The sequence below is a fragment of the Neophocaena asiaeorientalis genome, unplaced genomic scaffold, assembly GCF_003031525.2.
Source record: "Neophocaena asiaeorientalis asiaeorientalis breed wild unplaced genomic scaffold, Neophocaena_asiaeorientalis_V1.1 scaffold40, whole genome shotgun sequence".
In the NCBI taxonomy this organism is placed as follows: Eukaryota; Metazoa; Chordata; class Mammalia; order Artiodactyla; family Phocoenidae; genus Neophocaena; species Neophocaena asiaeorientalis.
Window position 1 is genome coordinate 9,433,568 of NW_020185335.1, and position 24,530 is coordinate 9,458,097.

The window sequence follows — 24,530 nt, forward strand, 5'->3', positions numbered from 1 at the left end:
TTCCTGGTTCTGGATCCTTGTATCCCAGAAGTTTATTTTTTATTTTATTTTTAATTTTTTATTGGAGTATAGTTGATTTAAAATGTTGTGTTTCTGCTGTACAGCAAAGTGAATCAGTTACACATATACATACATCTACTCTCTTTTAGATTCTTTTCCCATATAGGTCATTACAGAGTAATGAGAAGAGTTCCCTGTGCTATACAGTAAGTCCTTACTAGTTATTTATTTTATATATAGTATAGTGTGTATATGTCAATCCCAGTCCCCCAATTTATCCCCCCTCTCTTCCCCCCCCCACCCCGGTCACCATAAGTTTGTTTTCTACATCTGTGACCTATTTCTGTTTTGTAAATAAGTTAATTTGTACCATTTTTTTAGATTCCACATATAAGCAGTATCATAGGATATTTATCTTTCCCAGAAGTTTATTTCGAATAGAGGGACATGAAAAGTAGAATCTCGTTAAATCTCAGCCACATTTGTATTTACACCATAAGTCACTTTTATAAAGTTACCCAGGGAGGATGAGAAACAGGAACAAAAAAGGGATTTCGAAGCTATTTCTTTGTTTTTCTTTTTTTTGAAAGCAGAAGCAGAATAGAAATTGCCTGTGATGGCTAGTGCCCTCCCCTGGGGTCAAGGCCTCGGAGACCTCCTTGCCTTAGTTGCTGAGCACTGAACTCTGGAAGGTTGAGTTGGGAGCCGGTGGATTTTGGTGGTTGACTCCAAGGATCTTGTGGCCGTGAGGATGTCTTCCCAGTTCTTGGGGAAGGACGTGAGAGACTTGGTGTTTATGGTTGAACCAATCCCCTGGGCTTCTAAGTGGGAAGTAACCAGAATCCTGGGAAGGTTAAGACCAAGGCCCTCCCAGAGTCAGAAAGAACTGAGGGCCCTGGTGCTTCCCGGTTGGCTGGTTTACATGGCAGTGTTGTGAGGGGTTGTGTGTTTCCTATTTGTGCCCTGCTACACGTGGGCCTTGAGCCCTGGGAGTGGGGAACTCAGGAGGTGTATGGCTGGGACCTGGTCCAAATCCTGGTTCTGACACTTTCCAGCTGTGTGACCTTGGACAAGTCCTTTGACCTCTCTGCCAAGTTAGTTACTGTCTGACCAGATTCTGCCACCAGATTCTGGATTCCAGAAGGCGGGTGCTGAAGGAGCAGGGGCATGGGATTCAGACCGGGGTTCCGATCCTGGTGTCACCATGTGTCTCTGTGACCTTGATCCCATGATTTCACCTCCCAGGACTTGAGTTTTCACCTCCGGTATTTCTCATTGAGATAAATGAGATGAACAAGATATGGCAGGTGCAGGCACCTGGGGAGGGCTGATAAACATCTAGTTTACCAGGATGAGACTGGCCTCAGGCACCTGGTTCATCCCCTGACCTGGATTTGAGGGCGGTGAGGCAGGAGGCTCAGGTCAGGCAGAGTTCTTGGCATACGCTGTAGTCCGGCTGCCGGGCCTTTGCTTAAGCCTGTTCCTCTGACTAGAACAGTGTTGCCTCCCGCTTCATCATTTTTTAAAGCTTGGATTCAGATGCCGCCTTCCCCCAGAAGCTTCCTATGAGCACTGGCAGTTCCCAGCCTTACCCCAGACTAAGTTGGGGACCCCTTCTTGCTACTTCCTTTATTACCCCCACCCCCATGTCTCCGCTACTGCAGAGTCATTGAGCTGACTGGTCCCTTTCCAAATGGGTGGAGAGCAGGTGTAATTCATGACCTTATCGCTGGTCTGTCAGCATACCTGGGAGGTGCCTTTGGCTGTGGGTGTGAGGTAGAGGGATGAGGGAGCAAAGGACAGGGCCTGGGCCGCTCCCTGCACCCCTCATTTGCATAAAAGTCCACCCTCCATGTCTGTCATAGAGTTGACCCTTGATTAATGTCTTGACCAGCTGGCTGATTAGTATGATCAGAGGCCCTGCTAGATGCTGGGGGCTGTACATACATTGTAGCATCTAGTCCTTCCAGAGCCCCTCGAGGGTGGTATTGTTATCCCCATTATACAGCTGGGGAAACTGAGGCCCTGATTTTGAGCAACTTGGCAAAGAGGCTGTGGGGAGGCTGAGCCAGTGTGGAGGCCGAGACAGCCCTGGCTGAACACCGGTTTCTCTACAGAGTAGCAACTGTGGGAGCTTAAAGGGATTTGGAGGAGGGGAGGAGGTAAGAAAGATACAGGGCACAGTGGATAGTGACAGTAGCAGGAGCTAAAGCTGAGGAGCATTGCCTTTGCATCTTTGTTTTACGGGCTGAGATATATTATCTGGTTCAATCCTTACAAGAACCTTTGGAGGTTCTTTCATCTGTCATCTTCGCCTTTACAAGGGTGGCAGTTCAGCCTGTGGGTGTAAGTGACTTGGGGTAGGGGCTGCAGTCTGCAAGCCTGAAGCTAAGTCCCTTCTGAGTGAGGGGCAGTGAGTCTTTGGACATTTGGGAGGCAGACTGGGGGAGGGTTTTTGCAGAGCAGGGGCTTAGGGAGCGACATGATTTCACTCTTGTTCTTAAAGCATCCTTTTGGTTCCTGGTCTGAGAGTGGACTGTAGGGGCTGGAGCAGAAGCAGGGAGACCAGTTAGCAGGCGATCAGAATGACCCAAGTATAAGATCCTTGGAGGGACCAGTGATGGGTTTGCCTGTGGATTGGATGTGGGCGTGAGGGAAACCAGACAAGGAAGGCTCTGAGATTTGGGGCGCAAACACCTCTCTGGGAAATGCCAACTGTGCGGGAGGATGAGGGATCGCCAAGGACACCCCTTGGATGCTGAGCGGCACACCAGGTGCTTCACAGGTGGCTTCCTAACTGTTCCGATGAAACTGGGGCTCACGGAGGTCACGCAGCCTGCCCGGGTCCACATGGTCAGTGGGAACCTACACCATGATTTGAACGTGAGGCTGCTGGGTCCTGCTGTCTTCTGCCCTTTTTGCCCCAGTTCCATGGACACATTCGGAAGGGTTTTTTTTTTTTTTTTTCCTGTTCCCAACTCCACTCGGGAAGTAAAGGGATGGTTGGAAATCTCTTGGCAGGGTGTCAGGGGTGGGGACAGGAGTCAGTATGGGCTGCTTTGGCTATTCAGATGTTCCACAGCATCAGAGTATGTGGGGAAGGAGTGGTAACAGCCAGGCTGGGGTGATTTGGTTATTTAAAGCCGGGATAGTGGTTGGGTCACTGAGGTCGAGGGCTCCACCCACACCTCACTTCCATTTAAACCTCTGTATGTCCTGCCTGGGCTCTCTGAGCGGCCAGCGAGCCTCCGCCACTAGAACCTTCTCCCCAGACTCATCCCGATGGGCATGAGACAGGATTTTGACTCTTGAAGTCGAAGCCAAATCCCGCTCAGTTAACTAAAAGCAGTTCCCTCCTTTACTCCACCCTTCCAGCCTCCCTCGTTCTCTCACTCCTTGCCTCCCCCTGGAGCCGGCAACCATGAGCACCACGGTCAACGTGGACGCCCTTCCGGAGTACGAGAAGAGTCAGATCAAGAGGGCCCTGGAGCTGGGCACGGTGATGACGGTGTTCAGCTTCCGCAAGTCCACCCCGGAGCGGAGGACTGTCCAGGTGATCATGGAGACCCAGCAGGTGGCCTGGAGCAAGACGGCCGATAAGATCGAGGGCTTCCGTGAGTACCTCCTCCCCTTCCTGCCCAGACCAGTGGTCACGGCAGTTGTTGTCGGTTTGATACCTTCTGAAAGTGAAAGCGGGGCTGCTCTGTCTGGGTCTCTGAATGGGTTCAGAGCAGGTGGGGGAAGTTAGCCAGGAAACAGCAGGTGAAGGAACAGGAGCCCGCGTGGGCCAACTTGGAAATGACATCCAGACAGCTCACCCGGGATGGCAGGGGCTGGGCTCCCTGTCTCACAGCATCGGGGACCATTTCGTTCGAGCTGATGGTCAAGCCGTCTGCCCTTTGAGGGCTTAACTGGCCAGAGCTTGTGGAAACTCATAGCTTGGTAGCCAGACAAGCAGAGTGAGAAGCCTGTGCTTTAGCTCCAGGTGGACAGAGCGCGTTGCTGAATGTTCTGTAGCTCTCAAGTGAAGTTCTGGTCCAGGTGGAGGCATCTTCTTCTCCCCATCCTCTTTACATTCGGCAGTTGGCTCAGTTCCTAAAGTTTCTAAGACTGTTTTTAACAAACAGAGTTAGGAGACTTAAGCAATTTTCAGTTGCAGAGACTTGTTTAATTTGACTTTTTGATTGGCTCCTTTTTAATTGAGGAATTAAAACGTACACTTGGGGGAGAATGAGACGATTCTAAATAAGTGTCTCTTCCCCAGCCCACATCTTGCTCCAGGGGCAAGCTCATTACCAAGTTCTTTGGTCTTCCAGAAGTATTCTGTGCTCGTGTGATGTGTGCATTGTGTCTCCTACATGAATGGGTACCTACTACAGACACCTCTGCACTTTGATTTCTTTTTTTAATTTAACAATTATCTTGGAGGTGGTTTATTATCGGCCTGTTGAGCTGCCTTTTTCTTTCGTGGCCACATAGCATTCTGGCTACAGTGTAACAGTTTAACCCCTAGAGACGGACACTTTGGGTCTTTCCAGTCTTTTGTCATTAGCTGCAGTGACTATACTTGGATTCTAGTTTTTTTTTGTTTTTTTTTTTTTGCGGTTCGCGGGCCTCTCACTGCTGTGGCCTCTCCCGCCGCAGAGCACAGGCTCCGGACGCGCAGGCTCAGCGGCCATGGCTCACGGGCCCAGCTGCTCCGCGGCACGTGGGATCTTCCCGGACCGGGGCACGAACCCGTGTCCCCTGCATCGGCAGGTGGACTCTCAACCACTGCGCCACCAGGGAAGCCCGGATTCTAGTTTTTAAAAAAAAATTTTTGGTAACAGATTTATGGAGATACAATTCACATACCATATAATTAATCCATTTAAAATGAGCAGTATATTCTGATATGTGCAACCACTACCACAATTTTCATCACGCCAAAAAGAAACCCTGTACCTTTTAGCCATCCCTCTGTTCCTCATCCACCTCTCCTGCCCTAAGCAATCGTTAAATCTCCTTTCTATCTCTATAGATGTCCCTGTTCTGGACATTTCCTCTAAAAGGAACCATATAGTATCCGGCCTTTTGTGACTGGCTGCTTTTACTTAACACAATGTTTCCCAGGGTTTTCAAGGTTCATCCACGTTGTGGTGTGTCTCAATACTTCACTCCTTTATGTGGCTGAGTAATATTCCATTGCATAGATATTCCACAGTTGGTTGATCCATTCATTTGTTGGTGGACATTTGGGTTGTTTACACTTTCTGGCTACTATGACTCCTGCTGTTGTGAGCATTCATGAGTGGTTTTTTTGTATGGCTGTGTGTTTTCATTTCTCCCGGGTCTCTGTCTAGGAGTAGCATTGCTCCGAGGTCAGTATGGTAACTTTGTTAATCATTTTAGGAACTGCCAGACTATTTTCCAAGTTGTTGCACCATTCTACATTCCCACCAACTGTGTGTGAGGGTTATCCTTGTGTTATGCTTTCATGCACACGTTTTGTGTTTACCTGAAGGACAGCTTCCTGTATGTGTTATTTCTGAGTTAAAGGGTACAGGCTATTTTAACTTTGAAAGGACAGTTGGAGAACATCCCACAGAGGCCCACGAGGTGTTGAGGGTACCTCCTGTTCCCCACACCCTCATCCACTCTGCCATGGGGTTCTGAACTTGGCCGCTCACAGGTGGTCTCTGATAGCTCGGTGTAGTTCTTCGTGTGATTTCTTTTAACATGAGTGAGATTAAGTAGCTTTCCAAAAGGTTTCTCCTAGCTTTGGAGCCGAGCAGGCCTCCGGTGGCACAGAGCCAGAAGCCCGGCTTTGAAAGTGCCCGTGTCTGGAGGCAGCAAACTCTCCTCCCAGTTTGGTTTGCATTGGCCACACTCCACCTCCCAGGTGGCCCAGAGACCTGTCGCAGCTGGGGTAGGGGTGGGGGCCTGCCTGGGGATGAAAGGGCATGGATGGTAAACACAGGTGTCCTGCACTGAGAGTGGATGGCTGGTCCCTTCTCTTCTGGGGGCTGAACATCAGAAACACCTGGGGGGAGCATTTAAAGATACAGCCTGCTGGAACTTTCTCCCGAAAGTTCTGATGGGTGTGAGACAGGATTTTGCCTCTTGAAATCCACACGCTATAATTCTCCCCACTCATTAACCAAAAGCAGTTCCTCCTCCTCCTTGGAGTGGCTGAGGATGTCTGTCATTCACCAGGTTGGTTGGGATTCAGTATTTTAATAGGCTCCCCAGGTGATCCTGGTAGCTAGCCAGGTTTGGTAGGTACTGCTCTAGAGACTCCCTCCCTCGCTCCATCCTTGCATCAGTCCATCCACCCTTCCTTCCCTCCCTCCCTCCATCCTTCCTTCCTTCCCTCCTTCCTTTCTTCCACCCATCCTTCCTTACCTCCATCCATCTATATTTGAATGCCTGCTCTCCCAGGCACTATTCTAGGTCCTGGAGATACAGCAGGAATTACATTAGACTCCAGTCCTCGCGGAGCCTACATTGTTGGATTAGGTACAAGCAGCGTGGAGCTTGACTTCCAGCACATTTGATGAGCTTTGCCATGTGACTGCAGGGCAAGTTACATGCACTTTCTGAGATCTAATTCTCTTATCTGCAGAATGGGAGTAATATTGGTATCCGTGCACACGGTTAGAGTTGGGGATGAGTAAATGCGTCGATACATCAGAGGGTCGGACATGATGAACGGCACGGGGTAAGCCCTGGACCGGTGGCAGCTGCTGCTCTTTTCTTTGCCATTGGCTGTGATGACAAGTGGCATCCAGCTTGTCCGGGGCAGCAGAGTCTTGCTTAGGTGTTTGGACCTTTTCTGGAGAGCAGTAGGGATCCACCGAAGTGTTTTCAGAAGAGGGATGATGTGAGCACGTTTGCATTTTTGAACGTGTGCTGGCAAGCCTGTGTGCTATGGCTGTGTCGGTAGTGTTTGTAAAGCAACAGAAAACCCAATTTGGGAGTAAAGAGCTTAGAAAAGGTGCTCCCCTGACCACTTAGAAAGGATAGGCCTTTGGGCCCTAGATGGGGACTCTCAGCACCGCATTTTCAGCCTCCTGACATAGGGGTGTCCTGGGGCGACCCCCACAGCTGTAGTGTTGCTTCAGGGGTCCTAGTTAGCGGGATCCTCCAGGTTACTGTGGCGTCTGCAAGGGAGAGGCAAACAGGAGGCAGCGCGAGCGTATGGTCCTGGGGTAATTGGCAAGCAGCCTGCGACCTTTGGACAGCTGTCACAACACCCCTTTCAGGCCTGGGTGAAGGTAGACCCCCAGGGGTCCCACCGTGCAAAGCAGGGAGTGGTTCTCAGCCGGGGCCATCCCATCCCCACCCATTCAGGGGCATTTGGCAATGCCTGGAGATACTTTTAGTTGTGATTATTTGGGGGGTAGCTTCTGGCATCTAGTGGATTGGGGCCAGGGGAGCTGCTAAACACCTTACAATGCACAGGACAGTCCCCGCCCCCGCCCAAACAAAATTATCCCATATAATCCCATATAAAGTGTCGGTGGTGCCGAGGCTAAGAAGCCCTGGTCTAAAGTCACGCGTTTGCTTTGCTTAGAACCGTAAAATGGCACTGGGTATGTTCGGGTGTCTCTTTGGGCCCTGTCATGACGGAGCTGTGTCATGTATTCAGCCCATATTTGCTGTCATTTTGGGTGCTAGATTCTGCTAAGAGAGAGGAGGAAGGATGGAGTCCCTGCCCTGGAGGGAACAGATGCAGCAACTGGGAATTGAAGAATTGTGTGGTCAGTACACAGTGCAGGTCTGCGCTGGGTACTTGGCGAGGAAGGAAGGCTCTTGTCCCCCTCAGTGGGGATGGGGGGTGGTCGGGAATGGGGGGAGGCCTCATAGCAGAGGAGCTGCTTATGTGGAGAGTTAAGGGAGGGGCTTGTCAGGTGGCCAGCAGGACACCTGCCCTGAAGTGGGGTCAGTAGGTGCCATTGGATGCAAGTGCATAGATTTATGGGTCAGTGATTTGGACAGGGCTTAGCTGGACGGTTCTTCTACTCTTTGTGGCCTGGACTGAGGTGGCGCTCAACTGGCATGTCACCTGGTCTGAAAGGTTCCAGAATCTTGACTCCCATGTCTGGTGCTGTGGTGGTGATGGCTGGAAGCCTGGGCTCAGCTGGAAATGTTGGCTGAGCACCTGCTGCGTGGCAGTCCCAGGGTAGCTGGACTTCTTACATGGTGCCTGGTGTCCCCCCTGAGTGCGTGTTCCAAGAGTCCCAGGCCAAAGCTGCTGGGCTTCTTATGACTTAGCCCGAGAACTCCCAGAAAGTCACGTGCTCAGGTCACCAGGGCCAGCTCAGGTTCAAAGCATGGGAAATCTCCACTTGGGGAGGGCGAGGCTTGCACGTCCAGGGCGGGGAAAAGTTGACGGCAGCCACCTTGGAGCCAAGTGACCATGAGAACAGCTGCACTCTGGATCCAGACTTGTAGCTCAACTCCCTGCTTGACCAAATACTAGGTGCTGCGTGATCCAAGGCAGGTTGTTTGATCTCTCTGTGCCTGTTTCCCTGTTGGTCAAGTGAAATGATAATAGTCCCTACCAATAAGATAAGGGTGAGAATCAAATGGATTTTATTATATGTACTTTTTTATTTTTAAAATTATTTTTTAATAAATTTATTTATTTTTGGCTGCGTTGGGTCTTCAGTGCTGCGTGCAGGCTTTCTCTAGTCGCGGCAAGCAGGGGCTCCTCTTCATTGCAGGGCGCGGGCTTCTCGTTGTGGTGGCTTCTCTTGTTGGGGAGCACGGGCTCTAGGCGTGCGAACTTCAGTAGTTGTGGCGCGCGGGCTCAGTAGTTGTGGCGCACGGGCTTAGTTGCTCCGCGGCATGTGGGATCTTCCCGGGCCAGGGCTCAAACCCATGTCCCCTGCATTGGCAGGCGGATTCTTAACCACTGCGCCACCAGGGGAAGTCCTTATGTACTTTTTTATATGTACATGTTTTATCTGTATATAAAAGGTACATATTTTAATGGATGGGAGTCCCAAGGCCTGGCTTCTAATAAAGATGATGGTCTCCAGCCAGACACTCACCTCTTGGCTGTCATTCTCCCGTTTACTTTCCAAGGCTGATGGGCAAGGTGGTGCCCTGGGTTCCTTCCTGCACTGGCTCCTGAGGCTCTGGATGTCGGGAGGGAGCTCATGCCGGGAAGTGCTGCCTCTCTGGTTTTTCTTTTTTTCCAGGGGCACCAGCTGCGCAGACTCCAGCTGGAAAGGAGCCTGCTTGGGGACCTTTCTGAGTTGAACCTTTGGGGTCCTCTTGCATCTTGTCCATTTGGGAGGGCGGTCTGGAATGCGTCTCAGGAGCCAATGTGGTGCCAGCTGTTTGTGGAGTGTGGATGGGGCCAGCTGTGCAATGAGCCGCCTTTGAGGACGTGGACCATGTCCATTTCAACTGAATGGGCCCTTTATCCTCAAGTTTTCACTTCTGCTTACGCGTGTTTTCTCCGTCTGCTTATTTTTGGCAAGTGGTGGCTGCCCATGAATGAGGGATTCTCGCAAATAGGAGCTGTTCTGTTTCCCTGGTGTGAGGTTCTTGGCTTGCCTGTGACCCTGTGAACAGGAAGCAGGAATCATCTCCACTTTATTACGAGGAAACCGAGTCCTGGGGAGACTAGGTGACATGCCCAAGGCTACACAGTCAGGAAGGGGCAGAACTACAGTTTGCCTTCGTTCAACCTGCCTTCGGAGTCGCAAGTCTTCTGCTCTGTGTTGCTCTCTCCTCTTACATGATATCAGAGATGTCTGAGTGCTGTATGGGATAGAGAAGCACCCTGCTGGGGACCTAAGAATGACAGCTTCGTTCAGGTTTCATTACGACAGGAGGGAAGGCACCGGTTCCTTATTCGCGCAGAGGATACGCTCTGCCTGGTGCTGAGGTGCCAGGGGAAGGAGACTCGAGAGGTGCCTGGTTAGCAGGGAGCCAGACATGCCTGCTGGAGACCCCACGGTGGAGATAAGTGCGGACACAGCCAGGGGTGCTGAAATGGGCTCGTCCTGTATCCTGGCTTCTTCTGAAATCCAACCTTGAGCTTCTTACCCATCTTTAAAAAAACAGAGTATTTTGCCAAGTCCTTATTTTAACAAAGTGTTTTTCAAACGATGGAGAAATAGATGTTTTATTTTTCCACTGGCATCTTCCGTCTAAGAAGAAATCCATTGTCTGAAAGTGGTTCCCAAGCTCTGTCAGTCAAGTGTCCCGTCAGAAATAAGATTCCACCAATGCCCCCAGTGTGTACAAACTTATTTTTCTTTTTAAAGAAAATTTTTTCTTTTTTAATTGAAGTATAGTTGATTTACAATGTTGTGTTAGTTTCAGGTGTACGGCGAAGTGTCTCAGTTATACATATATCACTTCTTTTTCAGATTCTTTTCCCGTATAGGTTATTACGAAGTATTGAGTATAGTTCCCTGTGCTATAGAGTAGGTCCTTGTTGGTTATCTCTCTTTTTTTTTTTGCTGTATGCGGGCCTCTCACTGTTGTGGCCTCTCCCATTGCAGAGCACAGGCTCCGGACGCGCAGGCTCAGCGGCCATGGCTCACAGGCCCAGCCGCTCCGCGGCATGTGGGATCTTCCCGGACCGGGGCACGAACCCGTGTCCCCTGCATCAGCAGGCAGACTCTCAACCACTGCGCCACCAGGGAAGCCCTATCTCTTTTATATATAGTAGTGTGTATATGTTAATCCCAGACTTCTAATTTGTCCCCTGCCCCTTTTTCCCTTTGGTGACCATAAGTTTGTTTTCTGTGTCTGTGAGTGTGTTTCTGTTTTGTATATAAGATCATTTGTATCATTTTTTTTTTTTAAGATTTCACATATAAGTAATATCCTATGGTATTTGTGTTTCTCTGTTTGGCTTACTTAGTATGATAATCTCTAGGTCTATCTGTCTTGTTACACATGGCATTATTTCATTCTTATGGTTGAGTAATATTCCATTTTGTGTGTGTGTGTGTGTGAGCACATACAATTTTTGATTATAGATGTGCAGTTATGGTAACAGCACAGGCTCTGGAGCCCGAGTGCCTGGCTTCAGATCCCAGCCCTGCCGCTTCACTGGAGGGTGACCTTGGACCATTCATGTCACCTCTTTGTGCCTCTTTTCCACATCTGTAAAATGAGAATAGTAAAAGAGCCTGTCTCCTAAGGCTCCCGTGAGGATTAAATGAAGTAATACATGTAACCTGCTTTCAGCAGTGCTGGGCACAGAGGAGGTAGGGGCTCAAGCATCTGCTGCTCTTGTCCGCATCCGACGTGAAGGGAAATGGCATTGTGGAAAGGATGACGTGAATATGAGAACTTGCATTTATGTGACGAGATCCTTGTTTCTTTCCTGCACCCGAATGGGTTGTCCTCCTCCTCTAACGGGGTGCGGAGTCCCTAGGGCGGAGCCTGCTGGTGTGAGAAATAGAGCTCTTGTTTTCATTCCTGACGTTGATGGAGACCTGCCTGTACGCTGGTCAGTGGAGGAATCGGTTTCTGTGTTTGTTCAAGGGCTGTCTTCTGCCCTGGATGACCATACTTGGTGTGATTGGAATTCAGCCGTCTGTTGGTTTAGCAAACACTCAGAGGGCTTGGTGCGTGTCGGGCGTGGTGCTCGAACCTGGGGACAGCGTGGTGAGCAGGACAGTGTGGACCCCCAGAGGAGCTTACGGTGCCACGGGAAAGGCAGAAAAAGCCAGGCTAATCATCCAGTCATTCTGGATCGTGTTGGGTGCTAGGAAAGGAAGAAGCAGGGCACCTTGGCAAAGAGTCACCGGTGAAGAGCACTGTTTTAGGAGGCCACGCCTCAGGGGAGCATTTCCACGGAGGTGACATTTGAGCTGAGACTTGAAAGGTGATAAGGGAGCCATGAGAAGCTCTAAGGGGAGAGCATTCTGGGCAGAGGACACAGCAATAAAGCTTCTGTATTAGTCAGGTTAGCCTAACAGCCGTGACAAATGATTTCTTGATCTCATGCAAGTTTCTCACTCAGGTCATGGTCTAGTGGGGTTGGGGGGTGGGGCTCTGCTGTCTGGTGGCACCAGTGTCCCCTCAGGCATCTGAGGCCACTGCAGGGTCTTCTCTTCGGCCAGCATGTGGTGGAAGAGGAAGAGTGGGGGATGGCTTAGGAGGTTTCAGGGGTCATTTCTGGAACCGATGTGCCTCTTCCCTCCCATCTTCCATTGACCAGAACTTGGCATGTGACTGGCTACAAAGGATGCTGGGAAACATGGCACAGTTGTGTGCCAGGAAGAATGGGAAAGGGGCTTGTCAGGCGTCCCCCAGGCTCTTCCACGGCCCCTAATTTTGGAAGATGCAGAGGTGGCTGTAGGAGCCCCACTGATGGCTAGAGAATAGAATGATTGCAGGGATTTAGGGATTCTTGCAGGAATTCAGGGAAATGAAGAGCCTTTGCACTGGGCCTCCTGGGAAGGGGAGGTGATGGCACTGAGGACTCTCCCATCCCATCTGTGACAAGAGCTGCCGGTGGTGACGTCTCTCCATAGATGGGCTTTGTCGGCCGTCTTAGGTTTCCTCATAGTCATGGCTAGACCCTCCCCAGCAAAGCTCTCCACTTTGACAGTGTTGCCCCATCAGTGAAGGCTTTGGGTCCCAGCCTCCCAACGATGGATGCCTCTGATTGGCTGGGTCTTCTGAGCCCGTGCTCGGGGGTTGGCTGCCTTTGAGACCAGTGTCATCTCCGGTCAGCTTTGGTGTGGAGGGTGGGTTAGATGGGTCTCCTGATAGAGAACATGGTCTGGCTTCTTCAGGACTCTGGGCAGAGATGGGTCCCTGTTACGGGTGAATTGTGTCTCCCTTCCAAATTCATGTGTTGAAGCCCTAATCCCCAGGACCTCAGAAGGTGACCTTATTTGGAAATAGGGTCTTTGCAGATGTAATTAGTTAAGATGAGGTCATGCTGGCACACAATGGCCCCCTAATCCCATATGACTGGTGTCCTTAAGAGGGCGCGTGCGCACACACACGCACGACGATGCCTCTGTAAGCTCGGGAACACTGAGGGTTGCCGACATCCTGGCAAGCCAGGAGGGAATCAGGGAACCGATTCCCTCTCACAGCCACAGAAGGAGCCACTCCTGCCAACACCTTGATCTGAACCGGGAGACAATACATTTCTGTTGTTGAAGCCACCCAGTTGGGGATGTTTCGCTACAGCATCCCTAGCCGACTAACACACTCCCTTTTAAAAGGAGCCCGAGGAGCAGGGAGGTGAACCCAGCGGTTGATGTATCCACGTGGCCGCAGATAATATGGACAAGCTGGAGTTTGTTGTAAAGGAATTTAAGAGCCCTTGCTTTATTCCAAGTGTCTTCTCAGTTCCTGGCTGCATTGGTCTTGGCTGTGAGGGTGTGAGAGGCAGTGTTGTGTGCTGGTTAAACGTGGGGACTGGAGCCAGCCTGCTTGGGTTTGAGTCCCAAGTCTGTGGCTTGGGCAAGAGACTTGCCTCTCTGTGCCTCTGTTTCCTCACTTGTAAAATGGGAAGCATGACGGTACCCACCTTATAGGGTCTTCAGGGGGATCAGATGAGCTCCTGAAGGCAAATCACTTAGAAAGGTAGGGGAAGCGCCATGTGAGGTTTGCTCTCGTTACCATGGCTCAGGCTTCTCGCCCGTCTCTTGGAAGTACATCCCTTGAATTCTCTCCTAGTAACCAAGCCTCCTCTTTGGAGGACGCTGTGCGTGTCTGGTTAGTTGTGGTCCATCCAGTTCCCTGTGCTCCCAGTGGCTGTGGAGGTGTGGACAGGACTCTCTTTTGGTCTGGCTTTTGGGGATCTCGGTGTCCCAGCCCAGAAGTCCATCTGGCCGTTGGGGAGGAGAGGACAGGAGAGAGGGGCAGCTGGAGTGTGGACACATCTGAAGCCAGAGGGCCGGCACGGGGAGCATCTGTGCTGTAGTGCCAAGCCCTGGGAGGCATATGTGTTCCCGCTTCACGCAATTAGAGGGTCCCCAACGGTGGGTGCAGGTTGGATCTCTCACGCATGTCTGACTAGGGGAGGGAGCTATTAAAAGGCATCCCCTGGTGAATCCTGTAGGAAAGAAAATAATCTGCCTCCCCCTCCACCCTCCCCAGCCCACCCTCACCCCTACCCCCGTCTGTCTTCGCTGTAAAGGAACACTTTCCCATGTCAGGCGGGTGAAGTGACACGTCTTGTTTTGCCTTGGAAGAGACCTGAGTGCTGTGCACCTTGAAGTTGAAGCCAGAAATCCTGGTGTTGACTTTTCCTGTCCCCTGGCAATGCCTGACCCCAGAGCCAGGCCCTCGGTGCCTGTCACCCCGCACACTGTGAGCTCCGGGAGGCTGGGGCCCACGGCTTCTGATCACCAGGGAGGCATCCCAGCACCTGGCCCACACCTCACCTGCAGTGGGTGCTTCTCAGAGACGTGGTCAGCAGATAGAGCCAGGAAACCACACCTGGCTGCCCTCTCAGCCTCTGTCCCCTTCTCTCTCCCCAGAGGTGGCAGTGTCTGGGGTTAAGATAGGACAGCTCTGGGGCTTCCCTGGTGGCGCAGTGGTTGAGAGTCCGCCTGCCAATGCAGGGGACACGGGTTCGTGCCCCGGTCCGGGAAGATCCCACATGCTGCGGAGTGGCTGGGCCCGTGAGCAATGGCCACTGGGCCTGCGCATCTGGAGCCTGTGCTCTGCAACGGGAGAGGCCACAACAGTGAGAGGCCCGCGTACTGCAAAAAAAAAAAAAAAAAAAAAAAGATAGGACAGCTCTGTGACAACTTCTTTAACCACACTTGATGCTTCTGGCCTGGGCCTGTGCTTGCCTCAGTTTTCTCATGCATGAGATGGGTAATGAATGGCCGGGCTACCCTGTAGGATGGTAGTGAGGATTACATTTGTAAGTGCGTCTGACGCGCATGGTGTGTACCTGACAGAGCTTGTGTGTGCCGCATCTGCGTGTGCCTGGGGGCGCTGGGGGTGGCTGTCGTGTAGCCCACCCATGTAGAGGCTGGCCCCTCCTGACGCGTGTGGGTAGGGGTCCTACAGGGTTAAGGTCCCTTGGGTTTGAGCCTGGCCGTCGGCGGGCAGCCCAGCTCCCTGCCTTTCTCCCTCCGCAGGTCCAGGGAGGCCTGGAGTTGGAGGAGGAGCGTCCACAGGGCAGCGGTGAAGTTTCGTAAACAGAGTCGGTGCTGATGCCACTTTAGAGCAGGAGGGCCTCTTCCACACTCCTGCCACAGCAGGGAGAAGCTGTAAGATGCTTTCATCTTACACGAGGTGTGCCGGTGGCCATGGTTGGGAGTGAGTTCTGAGGGGTAAAGTGTCTGTGTGTTAAGGATTCTGTTCTGAGAAGGAAAAGCCCGGGAACTTGCTGATCAGTAGAATGGAAACTAGCAGAGTTAGAGTCAGCACCGCACAGTCGAGAGCGATGTGGCAGGAGGAGGCCTCCGGGACTCACAGGGGCAGACACACCTCAGGACTGGGGGCCCGCCGGGGGCTCCCTGCCTCAGCTTCTCAGTCCGATTGGATCTCACCGGCCAGGTGTCACCTGCCTGCCATGCCTGGCCACTCCGGGCCACTCCTGGCCTGCTGCCAGCCTCTGCTGGTGGGAGCAGGGACCTGGCCGGGGGAGGACCGATGTCCCTGGGGAGGCAAGAAGGGCCTGAGCTGGGGTGGCCGATGGTGAAAGTTACACCCATCTCCTGTTGAAGACAGCTCCCAGCAAGGCCCCTCTGACATGGTTTTATTTCCCCCTAATTAAACGGCTCTTACTTTGTTTTTCTTGAAGAAGTCACATGTGTCCATTAGTAGAAAGATTTTTTTTTTTTTTTTTTTTGCGGTACGCGGGCCTCTTACTGTTGTGGCCTCTCCCATTGTGGAGCACAGGCTCCAGACGCGCAGGCTCAGCGGCCATGGCTCACGGGCCCAGCTGCTCCGCGGCATGTGGGATCTTCCCGGACCAGGGCACGAACCTGTGTCCCCTGCATTAGCAGGCAGACTCTCAACCACTGCGCCACCAGGGAAGCCCCTAGTAGAAAGATTTTTAACTTTGGTGAGGATTACGAACTCTTCGCCACCCCCGACCCAGAGGTATGCGTGTTCACACTTGGTGTAACCCTTCCAGATTTTTTTTTTTTTTTTGCAAGACACAGTTACATTTTTACAAAACATAATCCTTTCATAATACTCTTTAGTAATATGCATTTTTCATTTTGTGCTATATCGTGACCACCTTCTTCTCTTTATGAGTTATTTAAAATGTTGAGATTGGTGTAGAGACAAAGATGACAAACGCCTGTGTACTTAAGAGCATGTCCTCTAGGGTCTGACTGCCTGGGTTCAGATCTTGGCTCTGTCACTTACAACGTTTGTGACCATGGACAAGTTTTTTAGCTTCTCATTTTCCCATCTATAACATGGGCTAATAGTAATGCCTTCCTCACCGCGTTCTCAAGAGGATTAGGAGAGCTAGCTAGCACACTTTGGGCCTCACGGACGGCTCAGAGCACTCAGTAAGAGTTAGCTGCTGCTATTACGACCACTACTACTACGACTACTGCTATTATTATTATTATTATTTCTATCTATTCTGGGGATAAACCACCCTGCCCCCCAGCCTGGTACTCACATCCTAATCCTCAGAACCTGTGACTCTTGCCCAATGTGGCAAATGGCTCTCTGGAGATGTGATTAAGTTAAGGATTTTGAGATGAGGAGATCATTCTGGATTATCTGGGTGGGCCCAGTGTCATCACAAGGGTCCTTATGAGTGAAAGGGAGGGACTTCCCTGGTGGCCCAGTGGTTAAGAATCCACCTGCCGATGTAGGGGACACGGGTTCAGTCCCTGATCCGGGAAGATCCCACATGCTGCAGAGCAAGTAAGCCCGTGGGCCACAACTACTGAGCCTGCGCTCTAGAGCCTACGAGCCACAACTACTGAAGCCCGCGCGCCTAGAGCCCGTGCTCCACAACAAGAGAAGCCACCGCAGTGAGAAACCCGCGCACCGGGATGAAGAGCAGACCCCACTCGCCGCAACTGGATAAAGCCTGTGCTCAGTCACGGAGACCCAACGCAGCCAAAAACAAATAATAATAAAATTTTTAAAAAAGAAAAAAAAGAAAGGGAGGGAGGAGGGTCAGAGTCAGAGGAGGAGACGTGACGTCAGAAGCAGAAGTTAGAGTGATAAAGTCAGTGCTTTGCAGGTGGAAGGGGTCCATGAGCCCAGGGATGCCGGCAGCCTCTAGAAGCTGGAAAAGGCAAGGGAATGGACTCTCCCCGGCACCCCCAGAAGGAAGGGAGTCCTGCTGACACCTTGATTGTAGCCCAGTGAGACCCATATTTGACTTCTGACCTCCAGAACCGTAAGATAATGAAAAGATAATAAATGGTGGCCCTACGTTGGTGGTAATTTGTTACACGGCAGCAATAGGAAATGAATACACCCTCCTAATCAACATAGACACATCGTAGTATTTGCTTTGGATCTTTTTTGTCTGTTTTTAAGAAATTAAATATTACAGTTAAGTCCTCACGTATACCCCTCCTTCCCTGGAGAAACCAGTATCATGCTTTGATAAGTGTCATTCCCATGCATATTTTTTACATTTATTTCAAAAATTTTAGTCTACAGTTTATAATAGTATATTATTTGTGAGGTATCCACACAGTATCAGTAGCTTTATCTGAACCGCCCATAGCTCTTTTACTACATTAGTTCACCTTGATAGATGCACCTGTCCTTTAGCTTGCGGAGACTTAGGTGGTTTCCAGTTGTGAACATCTGTCCAGTCCAAGTATATGCCTTCCATTTTGTTTTAAATGGCTATCTTTTTCTACCTTACTTTTTTTTAATAGCTGTTATTTAATTTACTTATTTTCCTTAATTTTTTTTTGGCTGCGTCGGGTCTTAGTCGCAGCACACAGGATCTTTGTTGAGGCGTGCAGGATCTTTTCGTTATGGTGCGTGGTCTGCTCGGGTTTCTCTCCATTTGCGGCACGCGGGCTTCTCTCTAGTTGCGACTTGCAGGTTTTCTTTCTGTAGTTGTGGCGCACAGGCTCCAGGGCGCGTGAGCTCTGTAGTTAGCGGCATGTGGCTTCTCTAGTTGAGGCGCGCAAGCTCAGTAGTTGTGGCGCGAGGGCTTAGTTGCCCCATGGCATGTGGGATCTTAGTTCCCTGACCAGGGATCAAACCCGCGTCTCCTGCATTAGAAGGTGGATTCTTTACCACTGGGCTACCAGGGAAGTCCCTCTACCTTATTTCATAATTTTTATTTATGTATATTTTTATTTTTTACCAAACTTCTATATGTGTATATTATGTAGTTTGTTATTTTGCCATGTCAAACAGTGATCCCGGGAACATTTTCATATCTAACTTGTAGGCACATCCCTGTTAATTTCCTTAGGATAAATTTCTAGAAGAATTTCTGGGAGGAAGGCAGGCTGTGTCGAGGGCTCTGGGCATAGAGTTCAGTTGTCCCCAGGAAAGCTTCACCGACTTGTATGCCCACCTACCGCCCCTACCAGGATCTGGATGTCCATGGGCTCTCACATCTTTTACAGATATGAAATTCACAGGCAAATGAAGGGTCTTGTGAGTGTTGTTTGGGCGTCCTTCTCCTCCTGGTTTGCCTTTATTCTGTCCTAGGCCGTGAATCTAGCAGCTTGATTCCCCTGTTGGCTGAAGGCTGTGGGTCTCTCCGTGACATCAACAGGACCACTTTGGATGGTGGCAGAAAACTTAGGAGCCCGTACTGTGGGCCGAGGCTGCTGATGGGGCCTCACAGTAACCCCAGAAAGTTGATAGGAGAAATTCGATGCTGAGGGAAGCTGAGGAACTTTCCAAGGGTAACCGTGGGGATTTAGTTGCAGTTATTCTGATTGCTCAGCTCATGCGTTTTACTAGGACAGGCTCTTTTCTGGGATGTGAGTTGGCTGTCATTTTCCTTGCTCGAGAATAAGGCTCTGGACCATCTTCCGTTTTGAAGTTGGTTCCAGAAATGTATGGCTATGCAGAGTTGCCGACCAGAGCTGGGTCTGGAATGAAAAGACTGGACTCTAGTTCCTTAAGGCGGGGGTTGTCTTGTTTGGTCTCTGTACTTCTAGCTTCTGGCACCAGTGCCGTCAGTAGGTGCTCAATAACTGTGTGCTGTTCAGTGAATATCTTCCACCATGGTCTACCACTTTTTTGTTTTTTTCTTTTCTTTTTGAGGAGGAACTACTTTCTCTGTCTATAGATTTGCCTATTCTGGGCATTTCATTTAAACGGACTGTCTACCCTTCGGCACCTGATTACTTTCATTTAGTATACTGTTGTCAGTGGGCATCCACATTGTGGCATGTGTCAGTACTCACTCCTTTTTATGGTTGAAGGATATTCCATTGTAAGGATAGACCATATTTTGTTCATTGCTTGATGGACATTTGGGTTGTTTCCACTTTTTGGCTATTGTGGATAATGCTTTTGTGAACATTTGTGTACATATGTTTGTGTGAATATATTTTCATTCTCTCGGGTGTATGCCTAAGAGTGGCTTTGCCAGGTCACACGTAACTCTGTTTACTTGTTTGAAGAGCTGCCAGGCTGTTTTCCAAAGTGGCTGTACTATTTTACATTCCCGCCAGCAGTGTATGAGGGTTCCAATGTCTCCACATCCTCACCAGCACTTGTTCTCGTCTGTCTTTTTCCTCTCCCAAGTATTTATTTATTTGGTCGCGCCGGGTCTTATTTGTGGCATGCAGGATCTTTAGTTGCAGCATGCGAACTTTTAGTTGCAGCATGTGGGATCTAGTCACCTGACAAGGGATTGAACCCTGGCCCCCTGCATTGGGAGCTGGGAGTCTTAGCCCCTGGACCACCAGGGAAGTCCCTTGATGTTAGCCATCCTGGTGGGAGGGAACCATATCTCATTGTGGTTCTGATTTGCATCTTCCTTTTGCCTCATTGTTCTATTTTATTTATTTATTTAAAATTTATCTATTTATTTATTTATGGCTGCTTTGGGTCTTCATTGCTGTGCACAGGCTTTCTCCAGTTGCGGCGAGCACAGGCTGCTCCTCATTGCGGTGTGCGGGCTTCACATTACAGTGGCTTTTTTTGTTGCGGAGCACTGGCTCTAGGCACGGGCTTCAGTAGTTGTGGCACACAGGCTCAGTAGTTGTGGCGCACGGGCTTAGTTGCTCCGCGGCATGTGGGATCTTCCCAGACCAGGGCTTGAACCCGTGTCCCTTGCATTGACCGGTGGATTCTTAACCACTGCACCACCGGGGAAGTCCCATTGTTCTAGTTTATTTTTATTTATTTATTATTTTTTTAAATCTTTTTTTAAAATTAATTTTTAAATTAATTTTTTGGCTGCGTTGGGTCTTCATTGCTTCATGCTGGCTTTCTCTAGATGCGGCCAGTGGGGGTTACTCTTCTCCTCTTCACTGCGGTGTGTGGGCTTCTCATTGCTGTGGCTTCTCTTGTTGCAGAGCACGGGCTCTAAGTGCGCAGGCTTCAGTAGTTGTGGCTCACGGGCTCTAGAGCACAGGCTCAGTAGTTGTGGCACATGGGCTTAGTTGCTCCATGGCATGTGGGATCTTCCCGGACCAGGGCTCGAACCTGTGTCCCCTGCATTGTCAGGCAGATTCTTAACCACTGCGCCACCAGGGAAGTCCTAGGACCATTTTTTGAATGGGCTGGCTCATCTTACTTTCGTTAGTAAATGTTCAAGTTCACTTGGATGTGGTGGCTGAGGTGTGACCCAGATTTTCCATCACTTCAAGATTTAATGCCTTGTCCCCAGGTTGTCCACACTTGGTGAATCTTTTCACAGAGCCATGGAAATGCCTCCTCCCTTCATAACTGTCTGCTTGAGCCCCTCCGCCTGCCATTTGGCTGCCAGCTACCCTCTAAGGGGAGTTGGGGGGGGGGACTGGGAGGCACTGCCGACAAGAGGACGGGAACACCTTGAAGTCAGAGTAATTATTGCATTTGTTGAGCATGTGCCATGACTCAGTCTCATGCTGGGTATTATAAGCACATATGTACCCATGTGATCATGTGTATGGATATTCATGTATAGTGTCCAGTCATCACAGTAAACCTGTGAGTTATACCCTATTACTGGTGAGTTACGTGAATTAGGCAAGTCAACCAAAGGTTACCAAGGCTTTTAGAGGAACTAATAAGGTCAGATTTCCCCAATCACTATGTGCTATAAAAACTTTAGGTTGAGAGATTGAAAAGACAAGGCATAGACTGGGAGAAAATGTTTGCACAACATGACTAATAAAGGACTTGTATCCAGAATATACAAAGAATCCCTAAAACTCAACAATAAGAAAACAAACAACCCAATTAAAAATGGGCAGAACATCTGAACAGAGACCTCACTTGCTCTTTCCCCCATCCCAGCACACTGCCCACCCACCTGCCTCTCCATTCTGCTGTAGCCAAGGTAGGCTACTTGTAGACCAGCTCTGTCTAAAAGAAATATAATGAGAACCACCAATGCCGGGTACATGCATAGTTTCAAGTATTCTAGTCACGACACTAAAAAAAGAAAGAGGTGAAATTAATAATATATTTTATGTAACTCAGCATATCCAAAGTATTTCAACATGTACACAATATAATTTTTTTTTTTTAAATTTTTGGCTGCGTTGGGCCTTCATTGCTGCATGTGGGCTTTCTGTAGTTGTGGCGAGCAGGGGCTACTCTTCGTTGTGGTGCATGGGCTTCTCATTGTGGTGGCTTCTCTTGTAACAGAGCATGGGGTCTAGGCATGCAGGCTTCAGAAGTTGTGGCACATGGGCTCAGTAGTTGTGGCTCACGGGCTCTTGAGTGCAGGCTCAGTAGTTGTGGCTCACAGGTTTAGTTGCTCCGTGGCATGTCAGATCTTCCCAGACCAGGGCTCGAACCTGTGTCCCCTGCATTGACAGGTGGATTTTTAACCACTGTGCCACCAGGGACGTCCCCACAATATAATTATTAATGAGATTTTCACATTTTTGTCTTTGTTCTGAGTCTTCAAAATCTAGTGTGTCTTATACCTGCAGAACATCTCAAATTTAGACCAATTCAGTTCCAAGTGCTCATGAGCTGTATCTGGCCAATAGCTACTGTATCGGACAGTGCACTTCTAGGATATACCTACTTCCTCTTTTTGCATTACCCACTTCCTTTGTGATCCCCCTAGTCTTCCTTCTTCCCCAAGCAACAAAGGTGTTCTCCATGTGGCAGCTGCTGTGATGATCCCGAGGGCAAATCTGCATCCTGCTTCATGAGGTCCGGTGGCTTTATTTTCCCACAGCGACTGAAAATGTGGAATTGTGCATGCCTGCTGGCTCTGCCATCTGCCTGGGCATCTGTTCTAGATTTAGGTGTGACACCTGACTCCCGGGGCCTGAGCGTCCACTTCCAGCTGTGCTTCTGCAGATTATTTGGTAGCCCCAGTAGAACCTTCTTCTGGGGGTGCCCTGCATCCCAGGTGGCACTGGTCAGCTTGCAGACTGGGGAGCACGTGTGTGTGTGTGTGTGTGTGTGTGTGTGTGTTTGTACGTACGTACATATGCATGTGCCTTTCCCCTCTTGCTGCCAATTGCCCAGTCTTCTCTGTCACCTCTGTCCTCACTTTAGAGAGAGTGTATCTCATGCCCAGTTCCCACTGCCCCGAGCACAAGTTGGAATCTTTGGGCTGCAAGGGTCAGAAACCAGCTTAAGCAAAAAGGAGAATATACTGGAATGTGTGGCCGAGAAGAATGCTCTGTAACTCACCAGATCCAAGGAGCTGGGGTCTTGGGAGCAGAAACGGAAACTGCCTCTCTCGTCCTTTGCTCACTTTGCTGCCGGTCCTTGCTTTTTGCCCTGTTCTCTCCTTTCAGAGACAGGCCTCGCTATAGAGCAGATCGTGTAGCCATGAGCAGCCCCAGCCCAGCAGCCCTACGAGAGTGCCAGTTGCCCTCAGCATCTACCCTTAGTCCTCACTCGTGGATTCCACCTTTCCAAATTTGCTTACTCGCTAAAACATATTTGTAACCCCCGTACCAAACCTCGTGGCTTCTGTAGTCATCTGTGCACATGTGTAGAGCCGTGAACTTTTTTTTGCTTTTTTGTTTGTTTGTTTTGGGCCACGCCTCTCAACTTGCGGGATCCTCGTTTCCCAACCAGGGATTGAACCTGGGACCTCGGCAGTGGAAGTGCAAGTCCCAGCCACTAGACGGCCAGGGAGTTCCTAGAGCCGTGAACATTGGAGTTGCCCGAGGTATGCGTTCCCAGCTGGCTGCGTGCTTGTTTCAGCTCTCATAGTGTAACAGGCTAGTTAGCACCACGTTTTTCTCACTTTTTTGCCTTTTGGGTGTGATTTTGTCATTTAAAAGGCCCCCGACGGCTGTCTAGTGTTCCTATGAAGCAGGAGAAGGCTGTGCTATGCCTTATGGGGAAAATAGCAGGTGTTACATAAGCTTTGTCCAGCCGTGAGTTACGTTGCTGCTGGCTGTGAGCTCAGTGCTAAGGAATCAACAATATATGTTAAATAAGGTGTCTTTAAACAAACATATAAAACAAGGTTTTGTGTTGACCAGTTGAGGAAAACGTTGTGACCAGAGGCTCGCAGAAACCTAACCTTGTATTTCCCCCCGAGGAGTAATGGTTCCATATTTGCCTATTCAGTGTTTACAGTGACTTTACAGAATGTAACTGCTGTGAAAGGTGAGAATTGACTGTATATGTCAATCCAGGGGTAAGACTGGCTCTGCTTTGGTCTTGGGGCCCCCCACTTGAACCAGTGATGTGCATTCTAGAAGAGGGTGTGCAGAGGCCAGAGGACGGGTGGGAGCACGTGTCTGGCTTCTTCCTCGGGCTTGAGAGAGCGTCTCCTGCCACCAAAGCCACCCACTGGAAGTCTCGGCGAGAAACTCAGGCCCACGTCCTGCTTTCTAGAACCTTCTGCCTGCTCTTCCCACAGCCCCAGGAGGTACCACACCTCAAGTCTGAGAGGGAAGAAGGTCTGTTTCCTTAGAATTAGCCTCTTCTACTGTAAGGTCGTGAAAGCCTTTTGGGAACCGAGGTCGGGAGAACACGTCTCAGCTGTGGCTCTCAAAGGCTAGTCAGGAAGAGAGGCCGCCAATGAACTGGTTGTCTCTTTGCTTTTTTTTTTTTAATTTATTTATTTATTTTTGGCTGCATTGGGTCTTCGTTGTGGTGCACGGGCTTTTCATCGCAGTGGCTTCTCTTGTGGCGCACGGGCTCTAGGCGCGTGGGCTCCAGTAGTTGCCGCACGTGGGCTCAGTAGTTGTGGCTCGTGGGCTCAGTAGTTGTGGCACACAGGCTTGGTTGCTCCGTGGCATGTGGGATCTTCCTGGACCAGGGCTCGAACCCGTGTCCCCTGCATTGGCAGGTAGATGCTTAACCACTGTGCCACCGGGGAAGTCCCTGCCTCTTTGCTTTTATTCATCATTGCTGAATTCATTCCTCCCATTATTTATTCATTTAATAACCACTGATTATTTGCGAAGGGCAGGGAACCGTTGAGTTCTGATCGAAATAGACATGGTCTTTAATTTCACGGACATTATTGTTTGGGGGATCCG

General features: G+C 50.0%; 1 protein-coding gene across 2 annotated transcripts in view; it reads left to right on the top strand.

Moving 5' to 3' along the window:
* Nucleotides 1-3,377: 3,377 nt before the first annotated feature.
* Nucleotides 3,378-24,530, top strand: part of PLCG2 (phospholipase C gamma 2) — a 139,140-nt gene continuing 117,987 nt past the window's right edge. For both annotated transcript variants that reach the window (XM_024735622.1, XM_024735623.1), the window contains exon 1: nucleotides 3,378-3,614. In XM_024735622.1, the coding sequence (XP_024591390.1) occupies nucleotides 3,422-3,614 (193 nt within the window). In that variant the 5' untranslated portion in view covers nucleotides 3,378-3,421. The remainder of the gene's footprint in view (nucleotides 3,615-24,530) is intronic.